The 19,442-nt window shown below is 40.0% G+C and overlaps 1 protein-coding gene across 5 annotated transcripts in view; it reads right to left on the bottom strand.

Annotated features, from left to right (window-relative positions):
* arhgef28a (Rho guanine nucleotide exchange factor (GEF) 28a) overlaps nt 1–14,258 on the bottom strand; it is a 45,814-nt gene extending 31,556 nt beyond the window's left edge. For 3 of the 5 annotated variants that reach the window (XM_046067211.1, XM_046067214.1, XM_046067215.1), the window contains exons 1-7: nt 13,980–14,257; nt 11,506–11,560; nt 5,607–5,751; nt 5,137–5,514; nt 2,325–2,514; nt 1,440–1,629; nt 873–942 (exon numbers count right to left, since the gene is read on the bottom strand). In XM_046067211.1, the coding sequence (XP_045923167.1) occupies nt 873–942; nt 1,440–1,629; nt 2,325–2,514; nt 5,137–5,514; nt 5,607–5,751; nt 11,506–11,538 (1,006 nt within the window). In that variant the 5' untranslated portion in view covers nt 11,539–11,560; nt 13,980–14,257. Of the gene's footprint in view, nt 1–872; nt 943–1,439; nt 1,630–2,324; nt 2,515–5,136; nt 5,515–5,606; nt 5,752–11,505; nt 11,561–13,979 lie in introns of all 5 variants that reach the window. The other 2 variants (XM_046067210.1, XM_046067212.1) reach the window with 1 other exon arrangement.
* Nucleotides 14,259–19,442: the final 5,184 nt, after the last annotated feature.

The raw sequence follows: 19,442 nt of genomic DNA, 5'->3' as shown, positions 1-19,442 counted from the left end.
GTGTGGTGGTTCGCTTTCCACCGCTCTTCAGTAAAGCGTCTGCACTCGCATACCGCCACACACACACACACACACACACACACACACACACACACACACACACAAAGCAAATAAGAGCTGTTGGTGCATGCACAGACCAAGATGATGGCAATACTAAGGCTGCGACTAATGATTATTTTTATAGTAATCTGTTCATCATTATTGTTGCAAATTATTATTTTGTCTCTGGTGTACAAAAATTCATTTCAAACTGTTTGTTTGGCTGAAAAACAACAGTCTAACATCCAAATACATTTACTGTAACATAAAACAGCAAACATCAGCATTGAGAAGCTGATTCTTAAATTGATGAAAGACCAATTGCTTATCCAAATTGTTATCAATTAGTTTTCTGTCAATCAACTAATCGAGTAAAATATCAGCACAACTACAATTGTGAGTCTTTATGCGCTTTTGTCACTCTGTGTGTGTGTCTCACTCTGTGTGAGACTTTTGTTTTTTGCAGCTCATGTTGCACAGCTGGTACATCCATGTGACAGCTAACATGTGGATAATGAAAGAGAACACAGGTAACATGCACATGTCTGGATTGAGCTCACCCGTGTCTCATGTAGGAGACACACGCTTAAACAGACGCTTGATTGCAACTGATCACAAGTACGTACCTTCAATTAGTGTAATTGAGTGCTGTTTCAAGTACTTGTACTTTTTATTCTAAAATCTATAAATCTACTCTATAAATAACAACTTCCTCATGCAGGTGGATCATGGTAAAAAGCATCTTGGGATACATCTTTGAGTCACAGATAACAAACCTCATTATCAGATAATAGCAAATAACTTCAAGAGTTCAATTTAATAAGGCACCTTACCTTCATCGATCGGAGGTAATTCCTCTTTGCCTCTCATGTCTACTTCACTATCAGCTTTGAGCTCATTGATCTGGAACACAAACAACTCTTATGTTATCACAGTCATACTGTAAATAACAAACAGCAGGTATAAGCTAAAGATTATGATATTGTACGTTCATACTGTCATAATTACTGACTAAAAAAAGCTATAAAAGCAAAACCCTACAGAGTGACTCATTTCATTCTGCACAAGCTACTCACTTCACTACATGTGACATGTCTCCTTTTCATGTTAACCCATCCCGCCCTCCGATTTACCAGCTGCTGTTTTGTTTACCGTTACTTGCTCAACTCTTATCAAAATGTCTGATTACTAAGTTAGTGGGTGTGAGAGTCAAGGACTTACTGTTTACACAAGCCTCAACAAAACCTGTGCAAATGGCCTTATCTTGACAGCAACGACACATTACATCAAGCACAGAGCTGCATGGGAATATTTTTTATCCATTTCTGTCCTACATTATGTAGTAGATGTGATTACAATAAGGCTTTTAAATAAATATTTTCCTAGTGGTTTGCTCTCACCAGTTTGATAATGCTTTGGTCTCCCAGTCTGTCTCGGTAGATCATGATGTCATCCTGAGAGCAGCTGCCGGGTGTTTGCCGCACAGTCAGGGTCATGGAGTCTGTCCCGGGACAAAACCTCAACATGCAGGATTTGTCGGACCACACGCACCACACACCAGGAACAGGGCCCACTACAGGACCTGGAGGGCTGAAGAGGAGAAAGAAGCAAAAGCGCCAACAATTAGAATAAATATTACAGGAAGTGAAGTTAGCATAATGTGAATTTAATGAGAATAGACGGGAGCCTCCCCTATGAATCAGCCTTATCATAAGTCTTCATTTGTCAACATGCGTTCTCATTGTTATATCATTTGTATGCTTTCTCTCCACTGACAAGTTCGCAAGCTCTAGCTGTACTACTTCAATGCATGTGAAAATGTTGAGCAAGACTTACTGTATCATATATTAAACACATTTCAGGTTTCTAAATGATGCATTTTGTGTACATTTCCATTATTATTAAACAATTCTACATCCAGTTCCTGTTATCTACCTCTTATCACACCTGAAGCAACTCTGTTTTGCAGTCTATTTTCTTTGTTGCTTGAGTAGATTTATGTAGTTGTCGAAAAAAGTAAATATGGTTTTAGCTGCAAGTCTTGGGATTTTGTAGTATGTGTGTTATTTTACCAATGGAAAATAGTGTGTGCATTTATTGTCTTATAAAGACGTGGTCGTGGACTAATTGCATGACCTTCCCTTGCCATTAAAAAAAGGTTCAAGAAAGCCTTTAAACTCAAATTCCATTTGAAAGGGCTCCTGGAAGCATCTAAAGATAACACATTCTTATATTTTGGTACTTTTTTGTACTAATTGGACAAACAGATTAAATCATAGCCTTACGCTGCCAGCATCCTGAACATGGCATGCTGTCCGTCCTTCTGAGCCAGCTGGAGGGGTGTGTCTCCCTCCTGATTGGGTAAGGTCAGTGCCCTTTGACCTCTCGGTTGGTGAATTAAAAAACGGGAGAGATGGACCAAACCCAAACGCACTGCAAGGTGTAGAAGAGTTTCTTTGGGCTGAAGCTCAGCAGCTAGAGAGAGAGAGAGACAAATAATGAAGAGGAAATTATATGCAGGCAGAGACATTCTGTTTACTGCAGCTTTCCCTGAAATTAAAGCCAATTATGTTTAATAAATCAGATTTTCAGCAATTATGAAAGGCTTAAAATGAATGAAGATACTGGGTTTCAATATCTTGATCATGTGTACTTCAGGTAAAAATGAACTAAAATACAAGATCATCTTAATTATTTGCGGCCAATATACATTGGCTTATCAAAGTAACAAGCAATTGCAGTTCAGAAATGCGGAACTAAGCTTAACGTAATTAAGAAACTGTCACCATTACATAGTCTCTGCCAGAGAGCGTAGACAAATAGACACAATTCCTTTAACAACAATGAATCTGAAGGATCAGTATCCAGATTGTTGTTAATGTTATGTGTTTATGAAAAAAAATTGCTATTGGCCGATATCATAATATCATAATTGGAAACTCCCAAATATCGTTATCAGCATCAGCCTCAAAACTCCAGTATCAGTCAGGCGATACTATACTTTACTATGTAATGTTAGACAGTAGCAACCAGTGAAAATGAAGGCTACAGCAGTACATCAATAATATTATCACCTAGAAAAACTGGATCTTTCACTGTGCCAACACCTGCTGTAAATCGGTTGCTGCCTTTTGTCTTGTGTGCAGTGGAGCATAAGGGAGTATAAACAATACGTATCAGGGCATATAAACAACCCCAATCCGATGTGACCCTGAATGACGCTTTAACATGGACTCTCTAGGCTAATATCATGCAACGGCACAGGATGGCAACTGCTGACCACAAATCCTCCATATAAACTTTTGTAAGCACAGTATGAAAGACTGTTTCAGAGAGGACCAGAGGTACTTTATCTTTGGGCCTGCCCTGTAAGTGTGGGTGAGAGCTGAAGGTTGCCATGGTGCTATCTTTCGAACCCAAAAACAATGTGCAGAAGAATTCAACTTTTATTTTCTTGTTTCTTTACAATTTGTTGCCGGAGCCCTGGGACAAACTGCAACGCCCCGTCACTTCCACAATGGCCCCGTTAATTGTGACCCAGTTTCGACCGACTGAGAGGAGTGAATACTGAACATGCTCTTCAAGCAAAGTTCAACAAACAAGAATGTCATTGTCAAATACATCAGTGAATAGTGCACTGAGGCATTAGGGCCCAACAGCTACTTTGCATTTGCACCCCGCCCTTATTTGCATGGACATTGCAAGCCATGTACATATATTGTACTGCTGATACTAAGACTGTATGTGACCTTCAGCAGAAGGCTGAACATTTGTTGAGGGATCCAGTCTGTCTCAGAACTGATTTCCTTTTTCTTCCTATACTAAATTAAAAAATGTCTGGAACTGTAAGAGGCAATCAACCTTTCACCCTTATTTAATAATAATGAGGAGAGACTTCACTGCTTTGAAATAATGAAATTTCATAAATAAATAAATCTGAGGCCAGAAACAACTCTGACAGCTGTGGTGTAAAAAAGTGGAAGTGCAGTGCAGAGGAGGATTTTGGGAGTTGATTTAATAGACGTGGAGGTCTGCAAGACAACTCTAATCTGACTGAAGAGTAATAATGGCATTAATTGCTCCATCTTTGGAGCATACCAGCCTCTGTGCGGCTGGCTGGCTGGTCCTGCACATCATGTGATGAAAGAGCTGGGCTGCTGAGTCAGATCTCATGTTGGGTTTTGAAACCTACTAAACACCACCACTGTAGTGATATTAATCCTGAAGGACTAATAGTGTTTGTTTGTCATTGTCAAAGGGTCATTTCACACAAGTTAAAAAACACATCTAGCGGTATCAGGCTAGTTTTTGTTGTAATTTGCCCAGGTTTTGAGATATCTGAGGTATTGAGATTCCCAATGGAAATGTATAGGGATCTTTCTTCTTCATTATACAGGCTTTACTGTCGATCACATCTCAGCTGACTGCATACCCATATAATTTTACACAGCAAGACAATTTTACATATGATACATGTGTTATCTTGATGTGTAAAAGTTGATATCCCCAACCATGTTGATTACAATTATTTGAAAAAGTAAATCTGCAATTATAATTGGATTACGCTAGTTTGATGTAACGCTACTTAGCAAGTTAGCAGCATTACTTAGAGAGATATAAGTTTGATCATACGGGTCATTTTCTGACCCACTTGTGGAAGTAGATCTTAATGAACTATGATCTACATATTCAGAATGTACAGTGACAGTAACAACAGCAAAAAAAAGTTTTAAAAAGGAAGTCTCATATCTGCTAGGCAGAGGGGAATCCCTGATATTTGACCTCTGTGGATGATACAGGAAGCAGCAGAGCACAAACATGATCAGATGAGGCCTCTAGGAATTGTGGCTAAACATCCTTAACTCTTCTAGGAGACAGAAATAAATTCACACCACTTAAAGTTGCTCTGTTTTGGTTATACTGGTTTGGTTTTTGAAGTTAAAAGGTTTCATACAGCACAATATGCAGATGCATCTGTGCTTTAGAAGTGCCAGAAAGTATCACTAACAGGCAAAGACTGGAATGGCGATAAAATTACTTCTGACAAATAAAAACCCACAAGATCTTGAGTTACACTCTCAGTTCCTATTTCATTACCTTCTCTAGGTTTACTGTCAGTGTTTTGCCATTGCTGAGGGTAATCCATGTTCGCCATTGCCTGTGTGATCTTCTCATCCAGGTGCCTGAGACCAGCTTCATCACCTGAACTTTGTCTGAGCCGCACATCCTCCTCACTGAGGTCTAACCCTACTGCAGAGAGCTCCTTGTCAGCTGCCTGCGCCCACGTGGAAAACCTCTTCAGGACTTCTAGGTAGCTCTGGGGGCCAAGCTGGTCCCTGTTTGCACTCAGGTACTCTGCTGCTTCCTGGGCAACGTCCCTGAGGTATTCAAGATATGCTTCACCCTCGCATGGCTTGAGTTGGTCCTCTGCGTAAAAGTAGGATGTAACCGAGACAGCTTCCGCAAGGGCATGACCTGTGGGAGATGAAAATCATGAAAGGTGGGAGTAAGACAATGACAGGCAAAGAAAAAAATTAGTGTTTTCAGTGGTTGAATTAAGGACATACCTGGAACTGTGAAGATAAGGGTCAGCCCATCATCTCCTGTTTTTGCTGCAGTCACATGTGTAAGTCCAGAGCCTTGTACAACAACATAAAACTCTGCATCTTCAGGAACACTGGCTTGTAACCTTACATGGGCCTCCACCTGTCCCTGAGAAGAGAAAAAGAAAATTCTTCAATTCAATTGCTTTAACAACACAACCAAAGTATATAATCCATAGTCATAATCATCATAATCATCACTCACATTCACAAAGTTCAGTGTACTAAGGTGCAAAAATGGGGCAGCGGGGAAAAAAGAAAGACACCAGTCATTTTCTCACAGTAGGAGTGAGCTGCACCCCACTGAGTGTCTACTTCATGATCCACCTTCATAATGGGATTAATTATTTCTATTACATCATTGACCTTGTTTTGTATTGACCTCATCTAAACTCACCCCAGAGACACCCACAAGTCTAAAGAGTGTCTACCCTCTGCTGAAGACATGGAGGGCAAGAGAAGCAGAAAGATTTTATTGAGTAGAGGCTCACGTTGTGTGTAAACAAACACATACACTATCCCAAACACAGGCGTGTTCTCTCTAGCGCTCACATTATTCACTACATCCGATATGTTGTGCAGCTGATGCAGGGACATCGAAGCACTCGGTAAACAGGATGAATGTAGTGCCTCTTAGTCCCTGATAAAACTTTGAACATGTTTTTGTCCTCAGTATTAATATAAATAACAGAAAACTAATTATTTTGCAGACCTTTACAAGCGGGTTAGCTCAGAGTGTATCTTTCAAGTTCAAGAGGGGTCTCATGCTTGGAGTTCCATAGTGATGCAATATCCTTATCTTCTGTTTTCTTGTGCTCAGCTTAGGGTTTTCTCGTGATTAATGAGGCTATCCTTAATTAAGCCGTATTATTAACACTTAATGCTAAGGCATCCATCATATTAAAATGTGGTTTTAGGGCCTACATCAGCTTTACTTTACATTTCAAGAATGTAGCCGTGTCTTCTAAAGCCACCCGATCCAGCATTTTGTTTCTTCTCAATGGACAACTGAGTTCGAGTCTTAATTCGTGTAACAATTTAGAGGGAGAGTAGGTAAATACAAGGAACTGAAGCAATACGCAGTTGATAATTATAGTTTAGATTGTTTATGGATTAAATATGGTCAACATCATTATCTTTAAAAAAGGCTAAGAGGTTACATCCACGCTACTGGCTTTGAGGCTGCACTGCAGTGCTTTGAGCTAAATACTAGTGTCAATATGCCACCATGTTCAAAAAGACAATGTTAACATGTAGATGTATAACAGGTATAATATGTTAACTATATGGTTTAGCATGGTAAGTATATGTTACATGTTAACATGGTTACATTTGCTAATTAGCACTAAATACAAATAAAGCTGAGGCTGATGGAGTGTCATTCGTTTGGCAGGAGTTTGATCATAAACCCAATAAGACAAAACAATGATGATGATGATGGAGCTAGACAAAAACTCCAAGCATTACCAAAGTTATTACCCGATCGATGCAGGATTTTTTAGCCCACTATTTATATCTGGGGGTTTTTGCATATGTTTACATAACACACCATTTGGTAGATGTTGAGATATTTCTCTAAAAACTACCACCCGCTGGTGGCACATGAAAAATCAGGGGATCACCAAAATCAGTACATCCCCTGGGGACTGTGAATGTCTAAAGGCCGAGATTTCCACAGGGGAAAGATTTCTGTATGCAACCTCATAAGGAAAGGCCATTTTGTCTGTGGCTAACCAATCAAAAATTGGGGTAGCATGAAGTCTACAATTATGACTGAGACTTCAAACTGATATAAGGCTTCCTTTTATTTACTTTGCCCCTAATCTCTTGAAGCTTGAGGCTGAGATCTGACTCAGGCTGCAGTTTCTCAGCTTGTTGTGTGCACTAAGTGGTTAGCCGCAGTACTACTTAGTGCACACTTATCACCGTTAATGTTATCGCTGATTGTTTTTCCACCTAACAAAAAGATAAGATGTCGGCCTGTGGTTTGTGCAGCTTTCCTGATTTCTTGCAAGGCTAGCTAGATTTGAAAAAAAAATAGAATTCCATTAATTGTGGGTGGTGATGGGGCAGTGGATAAGACACATGCCTTTAGTCTGGGAGACCTGGGTTTGATTTCTAATGTGACACATCCACCAATGTGTCTCTGAGCAAGACAGTTAACCACTAATTGCTCCAGAGCCGTGCGACATATAGCATTTGTAAGTCGCTTTGGATAAAAGCATCAAATATTTTTAAAATTATTAATTTTATTAAAATGTGACAGAATACCATGACAGTAACCATGACATTTTATTTAACTTTTGCACTGGGAGGACTTTCTTCTGATAAGTTTAGGACAAAAATCACATCCACTCTCATAACAATTCTTTCTATTTATTGTCACTTGAGAAGTCGGATTTATCATATTAATATCAAGGAGCTTTATCCAGTCTGTCTTTAGTGTTTTTTTTAAATTGTCCTCCAGCTATTAGATTGAAATGTCTACAAAAGACACAGAAACATATGTGAACAATTATTGTTAATGTATTGATTTGGTTTTCACTCCTCCAAGGATGGTGTAGTTCCCACTTAATTGTCCCAACAATCTGCCGCAGCCTCAGATAATATTGGTTTACACAGGTACAATTTGATCAGACAGAATTTGTTTGATCCTAACTGTATCTCCTGTGCCTTGGGGAAGAGGAAGGAGGATGGTTGGCTGGTGATAAGACTGATGCGATCTATGGCCTTTCCTTTCCAACACCTGATCCAATAACAATGAAATATTCAACAGCTTGTGGTTTTACCTCATGCCTCCCATAAGGGCAGTTCTCAGGTCAGGCATAGTGTGTTAATTATGGAACATAAACATGATTACATTATCACATATGCAATAGGAGCTTGATGCAAATCTAAAAGGCAATCGTGCTGTTTAGATGACCTTAATAAGATATGAAAGCTGGTGGGCATTAATATTTGTTTTCATTAGCACACCATTAGAACACCAAATCCAAGGTTACACCAGTGACATGATTTTATAATTTCCCTGTGTTGTTGTCAATTCAGTGGAGAAAAACAACATCAGATCTGCTGCCTGTGGTCTCCAGGAAACCAGCAGTCATCAGCTTTAGAGCTCTTGCCATGATCTCCTGAGTGCAACACATAGGTGACGTCAGGGGAGCAAGATCACTGTCACTGACTGCAACAACAAAAACACTGCCAATAACAGTCAGTTCCCTGAGAAGACAGCCTGACGTCAGCAGGGACAGTGTATTTTCTTTCTTTTATATTTTCACATCATAGTAGTTTCAGTTAAGGATCCAACACAAATTACATTTTGTCTCATTAAGAGACATTCTATTAAGCAATTAAGTGTGCTGAAATCTCCAGATCAAAGTACAAGAAAAGACATCTGTTATAGTCACTATAAATCATTATAACCTAATAGTTTAGCTTTGACCAGAAACAAACAGGGCGGAAAAAGGCATATGCTTAGAAACTTTTACCAACTTCCACATGCTCAATACATTTAATAAGCATTCAAACAAGCTAATACATCAAGCAAACCCTTTTTCTAACTCAACAAATACACATGTAAAATAAATAATTTCATATTTTTAAGTCATACAGCGCCACAGTGACACATAGCATATCTGAGCTACAAGAAACTCAGTGGACAAGGATCTCACTGGACTCTTGAGGGGGACTAGAACTGTGCTGAAGGCCTTTCTCATACTCAGCTGAGACACATACCTCTGATTTAATCTGCTGTGCAAATTAGATACTCATAGTCTACATGTCAGAAAATGCTATCAGTAAAACTGGAGGGGTGCTACGTTTTTTTTTCTTCAAAGAACAGGGTTCTGAAAGACTCACTGTTACATAATAATACCCAGAAGTACCTGAATTTTGGGCAAATTGTTTAGTTGAAAGGAATCATTGTTAAGACTCATATTGATATTTTATGTCTGCTATATTTGAAAAAAACGCTGTAATAAGAGCACATGTCTATTTGTTCAAGTTAAACAGACTTTCTTTTCTTTTATGATCGACTGGCTTATCAAATGTCAACAAATGACTGGCAGGGTAAGGTTTTCTATTGGTTTGACAGGTGAAAAGCATGGCAAACACAACCACCACAGCACTTAAAGGGGGAAAAACTTGTAAACCACAACAGAGAGATACCACTAGCTCAAAAAGCACTTTGATAACTGTCACCATCAAACCATGCTAGCAATTGAACAAACATAGTACAACAAGGATATAGGTATCTGTCCATTTGTGAACATCACATTGTGCTGTGTTGAGACAATCGCTGCCATAAAGAAACAAGACAATGGTTTGGCCTTGTGAGACTGTTTTCAGGCACAGCAGTGCTTCAGGCAAAATGTTAATGTCATTCTAAAACGCTCACAATAACTACCAACATATTGATGTTAAGCAGAAGTGAGGTTTACCCTCTTTGCGTGTTAGCATGCTAACATTTCAGTAATTAACTTAACTTAAACCTTAACTGACGGAATGGCAGTGGCTTTGCAGGTATAAAACAAAGTACTGGACAAACATTTTGACATGACAACAGTGTTGGTTGAAAATGTAGGTGATCAAAGTGTCAAATGACAAATATATTGATCCAGCAATAGTTTTCAGAAATCAATAGGATTCATCCTCTGGGGACCACCAATGGGGGGGGGGGGGGTTTTACTCACACATGCGCACCTGGACGAACAAAACCACTTTGAGGTGAAGTCCTGCACTGGAGCTCAATGAGACCGCCTCAAACACATAAACTCCCACACTTTCTCCCTGAAATTCAATGCAACCATTTATCCATTGATCTGGCATAATAGTAACTGGTATGGCCCTGCCACTATCTTGTATGTGTGGAGCTGCACCATAACACTTTACTAAGGGTGTTACAGTAATAGCCTTTATAACACAGCACTGTGCCGTGGTTTGCACAAAGCCTGGCATTGAAATCTGGATCTTATTCAGCGCCTGTTGAGCTGTGACCTTAGAGGGTGGAGACGCCACTTCCTCTTAATGGAGAGGTGTATGTGTAAGTGGCAGAGCCTGTAATGATTCACATCAAACTGGTCCTCAATCAGCCTCTGTGAGCGAGTGCAGGCAAATGTTTTGGAGCAAGCCCCCACTCCTTTCCTTCTGAAACTGGTGACACAGCAAAACAAGCAGACACTCCGCTTACCAGAAATCTGGCAACGCTTCAGTGACTGGCCCACCCAGGTTTCCACACACATGGGATAATAAGGGAGAGAGACAGACAGACAGAAAGAGAGAGAGAGAGATGGCGGATATGGAGGTTTGAAGGGGAAAAGGAAGACAGATGGAAGAAATGAACTTTGCAGAGTGAAAAAGATTTCTACTATGTCAAAAAAACAACAAGTCAAACACACGTGCACAACTTGTACTCTAACGCTCCCAGTTCAGTTCATACACTGGTGTACTCCTTACAGTAAAAAGCCAAGAAACAAATAGGGATATTCTCTCATTCTGGCTCCCATGTTTACTGAGGAAGTCATGTTTTCAGAGGGCCTTGTCATTTGGTGAGCAGGCTGTGTAAGGCCTGGCTTCCCCAGGGACTGAAAGCCTCCTGGCTTGGGTTTCACCTGCGACACAAGGCTTGCCAGTCAACCACTGAACAGAGGGAGAGTCAGGACTCAGAGAGAGAAAAGAGATGGCTGGAGGGGAGGACTAGAGTTCTCTACTTCTGGTGAGAAAAAAACAGAACTGGGTCTAAATATGGGAGACTGCTCCTCAGAGTTCATGTACTCACACAACCACACCCAAACAATAGACCCCTGTACTAGATCATCCACACATCAGACACTTACAGACTGGAGCGAAACATATAGGCACTTACATATAGAGGCACCTCTCTTCTGTTCACCTCCATTTTCTCTCCATCTACCAGATGCCTGTGGAGGAAATAGTCATGTTACTACAATATCACGATCATAACAACTGAAACTTTTCGACCTTTATTTATTTTTTGTCCAAAGTCACTCCTGCATATGATGCTCTGCTTGTAGCCTTTGGGTGTTTGAAATACACCTGTATAGCTAAAGCTACAATAACCACAGAACAGTGTCCGACTCTTCAGGCGGGATGCGGCAGTGGAGGAAAGGGTAACTGTATCATCAGCACACACCTGATCCACTGTGACTTCACTCTCAGCTGTGAATAGTGCATGACTTAAAGGCTGCACAGTGGTGTTAGGCCTGTTGCACTTTGTCTAGACACTCATTTACATGAGCTGGTGCCTCTCAGATAAGCCAGTTTTAATTCTGTGGCTCAGAGGAAGACTCAAACTAAAATAATTTTCTCTCTTTCGGGTACCAATTAGGAGTGCAAATAATAGTTATTTTTGTTGTCGATTAATCTGATTATAGTTTTCTCTATTAATCGATTAATCATTTGTCATAATCCAGGGTGATGGTCTTAATTTGTTGTTTTGTCCAAAATATATTACATTTAGAATTATATTAAATAGAGTAAAGCAGAAAAACCTCACATTGGAGAGGCTGGAATCAGAGAATATTTGGCATTTCAGCGTGAAAAAATTACTTAATATCTTACTTACTTTCAATCAAAATAGTTTCTGAGTCATTATCATCAGCTAATCAACTAACCTTTCAGCTCTAATCCTTATCTTCTTAAAGTAACCCATTATTCCACACACAATATTAAACTGCCAATTATTTCTCATGTTAACACCTACTGTCCGTACTTTATATGTATATAAAATCATAATTGTAATGGCTGGGGGCAATGTCTTCTGAATCTCGTTTAAACCCATATTTACTTCATGTACTTTTATGAAAATCAAACTGTAAAGTGAAACAGTATAGCAACATTAAGAAGAGGATCCAGTATCTCAACAGCAGGTGAGGTCACATTATGCTGTACACTTAAAGATGTCCTTTGGGTTTATGTAACAATAATATCACTATCATATTTGAGTGCTGCTATATTGTGTCTCACGGACATCTTACCAATAGAAGAGTGCAATGCCACAGGCCTGGGCATCCATCTCTGTTTTTAATCCTACTCATGTCAATGGGGCTAAACTATTGTAAATGGAACTAGATAAGGTTTACGTGTCATATTGTAGAATAAACATTGTCCTAGGTTGGCAGGTTGCGCCCCATTACGTCAACAAATGTGAATACTCTGGTATGCCTGTGTTTATGCAAGGTTTAAAGACACAATCTGAATACACACATAAAAAAGGACCATGGAAATCACTTGTAATGATTAATCTTAAATCCAAATGCCCTGCTTTTCTAGTCAGTCATTGTCCTCAGCCTGACTTCAGCCTCTGACATGTTTAAGAAACCTAACCTGGCTGGTGGCCACGCTCTCCAGAACAGAGCGTGAGAAAAGAGATTACAAATAACAAGAGAACGCACGCTGTCACATAGCATTAAGGAAACTCATTTTGACATCTATATAAGCGATGCAAATATTTTCAGACGTGAGCAGGCTGATCGTGTTGTCCTGAACATTTTTTTCAGGTGATGCATGATTGAATAATCTAATTCCTCTCACATGACAAGCCGCAATCATTTATATGCCACATGAAAAGGTGCACAATTTTACTTTCAGCCTCTTGGTAATTACACTTTAATGTGCAACACATTATCATTTGGAACATGGAGATAAATTTGGGAATTGTGTTACTCATGGCTTCTCAGAAGAAGATGCTCAAGGGAATGGTGAAATTAACACAGATGCCACAATCAGCAGTGCCATTGTCATTAAAAGTATGAAAAACTTTTTTCAGACGACTTGATGATTGTGATAGTAACACAAACATGAGCAGTCATATATGAACCTACCTTGGAAAAAGGATTTGTCACTTACTTGGAGTGTAAACAATAAACTACAGCCACCTTTTCTATACCCTTTTAGTATTAATAGGCTATAATGGAAAATAACCTCACTGCTAAGTCACAAAGATGTGAAACAAGCTTTTAAAAAATAGCTTAACATAATCAGCACTCAAACACATCCTTCAGGAACAATAAACGACCTTTACTGCTTTCACTGAGAAGACAAATAGTCAGTAAATGCATCAGCGCACCAAGACCACATAAGTGACGGGGTCGTCTAAGAGAGTTTTAATCAGTAATGTTATGAAGTCGCCTTTTTTTACGTTTTACCTGTGAACGCATCAGCATTTGATCGTCTATGAATACAGTCTATGCTATGAATCAAAAAGAGTGAAAATCCTCGCGATAATCTCACTGCACAGTGATGCTTTCTTACAGACTTCATCAAAAGTTATTTTAAGCAGAAGTTCTTTCAAATGAAGATGAATGAGCTTGCCATTACCTGCTGTCGTCTCTCTCAGCTCTCTGCACTCGGTCCGATCAAGAAGTGTGGGCTTCTGTCGGGAACTCAAATCGCACGACTTGTTCTCTTTACAAAGGAAAAAAAAGTTTCTGCTGCTTGCTTCTACGCTTAATAACCACGTTTCACACCCTTTACTCCGGCTTTTGTCTCCACTTCATCCGCCTCTTTGCTCCGGGAGAGAGGCGGTTTCGTTTGTTTGCAGGTGTCGCCAGAGTTCTGCAGCCTGCTGCTCTGGTCCAGCCCCCTCTCACACACCGGGCTGCAGATCAGGAACATTCCCATGATATGATATATGCCCGTGTTATCAGTTTAATGTCGCCTGACCTGTATGCAAACAGTGAGTTTAAAGGACTATATTTACAGTATAATAACTGCACGTTATGCTGTTGTATATAGGCCTACATCGGGGTCAGTCGAGGTCAGATGTAATTTCAATGTCCTCCAATCAGAGGCAAGTTGTAGTGATGTCACTTTCACGCTCAGCCGTTCCTGTATGTTGGCTCTGCTTGTAGCCTACACCAAGATCAACACATATTTTTACAGTGGTGGAAAGAAACTATGTAAATTTACTCTGTTGTGCTCAAGTACACATTTTAAGTAATCCTACTTATACAGAATATATTCATTTTATACTACTTAACTTAAGTGGCTATTTACTGTACATACGCAGTTTTTACTACAGCAGATAGGATACTAGTATGTGGAATTTGCGTTGGCTAACAGTGGAAGGGGGATGGTGGAGATGATAATAGTGTAAATTATGTCTTAACACTGACGTGCAGTAGCCTATACACAGAAAACAGTTTGTATAGTTATATAAAAAGTTTGTATACACAAAACAAATACAATGCATTTTTATAGCTAGATAAATATATAAAGTAGGCTAGTTGAAATTAGCTCCACCTCAGCCACCTGCAACATTAAAATGCTGTTTAAACATTAATACAGCAATAATATTAATCCATACAGTATACTGCCTCTTCCACCACTGCATCTGTGGTGTTTCTCACTCAGGAACACACTGACAAAGAGATAATAATAGTATGAAACATACCTCAGAAGTGTGTTTTATATAATTCTGCGGTATGCATTAAATGCAATCATTGGGCAGGTGTTATTATTATCTCCTGTGTATTTATGCTGTCTGTTTTTGTCACAGGAAACAGATTGAGGCTCAGCTTGAGGCTATAAGATAATATTTACTTGTGTCAGAGGTGTTGTGTCTATAGGGGTACTCCAGCAATTTAGTATTGCACTCCCATAAAGTTAGGGAATTGCCATAGAGACATATTTTTTAAAGGTGATGATGATGCTGCAATACAGTGATTCCCAAAGTGTGGAGCTGCCTCTAAGGGGTGTGCGGCAGGAAATATGTAATGGTGGTGTTGTAGTGTAATAACTACAATAATACTTTTTGTGGATTTTTTTCATGAAATGAAAACCTGAGTGGAAAACTTTACTTTGTAAATTTAATATAAAATTAGAAACATTATTATTAATAATTAGCACACAGGGAATGCCTACTCACACACCCCTTTCACTCTCCCTCTCCCCTCGCTCTCTCTCTCTCTCTCTCTCTCAAGGTGAGCCACCCACGCTGTACTTACAAATCCTCATATGGATCCTCTTTTTGTCCATGTTATCTGTTAATGAGGGTATACACAGGGTACGGTTTGTGAGAAAACAGATGGGGATGTTTTGAAACTTTCTTTTTGTCATGGACAGTGGTCTTGACTCTCACTAGCCCTCGGCCTCCCTCGCTACGCTTGGTGTACAGTCTCAGGGTGCTGGATTTGGGGTGAAACCCTCCATGCATTGTGAGGAGCTTTCTTGTCTTGATGTCAGTGGCCTCTATCTCCTCCTTTGGCCAGTTTATTATACCAGTGGGGTATCTGATGACTGGCAGGGTGTATGTGTTCATGGCTCGGATCTTGTTCTTCCCATGCAGCTGACTTTTCAGGAACTGCCTTACTCTCTGTAGGTATTTGGCTGTGGCGGACTTCCTTGCTGCTTCTTCATGGTTTACGTTAGCCTGCAGCAGCCCAAGGTATTTGTAGCTGTCCTGAACATCTGCCTCGGTTCTGATCATTTTCCCTCTTTTTGATACCATGCGATAACACTTGTCCAGTCCAAACGACATTCCAATGCCATTGCTGTAGATCCTGGTAGTGTGGATTAGTGAGTGGATGTCTCGCTCATTTCTGGCATACAGCTTGATGTCATCCATGTAGAGTAGGTGACTGATGGTTGTTCCACTTCAGAACTGCTCCCCGTAGCCAGTCTTTGTGATGATCTGGCTGAGGGGGCTCAGGCCTATGCAGGCCTATATGCCGCACTTGATGGTGACTCGGGCAATTGGCTTTGAGTTGGCTTCTAGACTTGTTTTCCACAGTCCCATTTAGTTCTTGATGAAAGCTATTAGTGTTCTGTTGATCTTGTACATTTCCAAGCATTCCAGTATGCGGCATTGAGTAGTAGGCTTTCTTGTAGTCAATCCAGGCGGTGCACAGATTGTTCTGCCTGGTCTTGCAGTCTCTTGCAGTCTTGCAACTGGTGCTTGGCTCCCCTGGTATTACTGCCCATTCCCTTCCATGTCCATGTATTGAGCCATGTGCCTACTCATCTTAGTGGCTATGATGCCTGACAGGGTGCTTCCATGTTGTGCAGAGGCAGGTAATTGGCCGGTATGGGATTGTTCCCTTTTGGGGGATCCTTCATGATCAGGACTGTCCGTCCTTGGGTTAACCATTCTGGGTGGGTCCCATCCATCAGCAGTTGGTTCATTTGTGCTGCCGTTCATGGAGTGCAGTTAGTTTCTTCAGCCAGTAGGTGTGGATCATGTCAGGGCCTGGTTCTGTCCAGCTCTTCATACCTGCCACTCTTTCTTGGATGTTATAATCCTTACTGGATCACAGCATTGGCGTTGTGGGATGTTCTTCCAGTACTGTTCAGTCTCAGCCCTGGGTGGATCTAGACTTGTTTTCCACAGCCCCATTTAGTTCTTGATGAAAGCTATTAGTGGACTCCTGTTGATCCTTTAGCCTTGGCAATCTTAGTCGTGGTCGTCGTGTAGTTGGTGGCTGGCTCCCCCTTGTCGTAGCATATTTGTTGTACTTCGTCAATCTCTAGTTGTGATAGCAGTTGCCGTTTGATGTTAGAACATTGAGCTATATCCCATAGTCTCTGCATATAAGCTCTCTCACCGGGATTGCTTGTATAGTAGCATTGCATCAGATCCATATTTTCTGCTGTAGTCCATGAATGCCTACCTCACCTACCCGCCTGCCTGAGGTAGCATTAAGGACCTTGACCTTCCCTGACTGGGAATCAAACCCACGATCACCTTTACCAAAGTCAGTGGTATTAACTACTGAGCTATCCAGGAGCTATCCAAGAAGGGGGCGGGGTGCACCAACTCAAAAAACTCATTTGACAGGCTGAATGGAACTCTTCCAGACTAATTAACAAATTTTCATGTTTAAAATCGATAAAGTGCCCCTTTAAGGTTTGGGGCTACGGTGCATACGGTAATATTGCCCTATTTTGACATCAAACAATATTGATTTCAAAAAATGCATATAGAGAAAATCATGTGTAAAATATAAGTCTTTCTACTAACTTTTTTTCTAAACTAACTTTTGTTCTAAAAAGAAAAGAAAGACAAAGACTGAAACTGAAAAAGCTGTCTTTGTTAAACTTTTGAATGAAGTAATGGTAACAACGCATCCTTAAGTAATAAAACACACCCATGATCAATTGAATACACTCAGGGGGTTGATACTTCATACCTACTTGATAAGGGATGACCAGTAGCTTATGGTGGCTAATGTTAACTGTTTAATGCATTCACCATTATCATTTGGGCTGTAACTATTCAACAATTACTGATTGTATCACTATAATATAAATGTAACTGTGGTACTAAGCAGTGACATTAAGCAGAGGTCAATAATGACCATGTAGTATTCGGTATTTTCATAACTCATATTAAATCACTACATCGGTTAGTCTAACAGTTTTGTAACCTATCAAATATACAATTTAATTTAGGATGATGGACATCTTCTTAATGTATAAGAGAATTATAGTGTGAAAGTTTTTAATTCAAACAAAGAAGTGAGCAGTTGAGTATAAATTACTTGTGCATTGTGAGGAAACAAGACTGCACTGTTTCATATCACTGTTCATTTTGCATTAAATACTTTTCTTCCTAAGAAAGATTCTTTCAGGTCTCAGTTGAATTGTAACCATAATAAGACACAGAAGACACAGATGTCCACACAGACGAATGGCAGTAACAGGAAGAGAGAGGAAGACTTTCCCACCCTTCCTGCTCCCATACTTATCCTACTGACTGATAATGAGCAACAGATTAGTCACAGCTGACAGTCTGCGGTCTTACTTTTAACATAGTCAGCAGTCTGTCTTAATTTACAGTTTCCATCGCACAGTGTTGTCTTGCTTAATTGGGAAGATTAGATTATTATAGGCCATTTGGGAGAGGAGCAAAGCCCATCTTACTAGCAACAATGTGATTTAAAATCTGTTAAACTCTGGTGCCATCTGTTGGCAAAAAATATATCAGTAAGTAAAAAGTGAATCAACTGGCAAGACTGCCATCGTGTGGAGGTTTTCAGACAACATTCCACATGCATCATCTTTAATTTACACTTATTTCTCTAAATAATAGCAAAATGTATCTCAATGTGATGTCCACACCAGTTAAAGTATGATAAATAAGGTCTGTTCATCTTGTTTTCAGTGCATGTGATCAAGGTGTCCTGTAGATGGCGAGAGCAGCACACTGTGGGATTCATAAGCTTACTGACATGCTGTCAAAACAAGTCAGACAAGACCAGAGTTGCACATGATCTTGATCTCCAGAGAATGAGGCAACTTATTGAAGCTTTTTATTCCCAAGACCTCCTGGTGTCATCAGTCCGTGACAGACCACGACCCTTGACGATCCAAAAACAAGTAAACATCAATAACATCTGTGCACAAAGAGGCCTCAGGACCATGTATCTTTTTGCAGCGCCTGCTGGTGTGATCCCTGCACCATCAGACTGTTTCAATCAGCCCTTTTTTTCTGTAAAGACATTCCACACACAGTCCAAGAATAACAACTTATGAATCACTGTGTGGTAATTTTTACTTGAACAAACTGAGCCTTGAAAGCTCCTCTTGCCCTCTCAAACTAATCACAAAAGTTCAGTTCTTAAATTGAGATTGAGGGATTTGAATTATTTTTGTCTGGTACAAAGGTGACAATAAATTGAAGACAACTTTCAAAGGTGAAACTCACATGCTGATAGGTTAGTGAGTCTTTACATCACATGATTAATACACCCCATAACAAAATCAGTATCAAATGTGAAGCCAAAGCCTAATCAGACATCTAGAAAATAACTACTTTGCAGCTTTTCAGTTCCAAGACATTTA

Source organism: Micropterus dolomieu, linkage group LG13 (assembly GCF_021292245.1).
Source record: "Micropterus dolomieu isolate WLL.071019.BEF.003 ecotype Adirondacks linkage group LG13, ASM2129224v1, whole genome shotgun sequence".
NCBI lineage: Eukaryota > Metazoa > Chordata > Actinopteri > Centrarchiformes > Centrarchidae > Micropterus > Micropterus dolomieu.
This window is presented reverse-complemented; position numbering and strand designations above follow the sequence as displayed.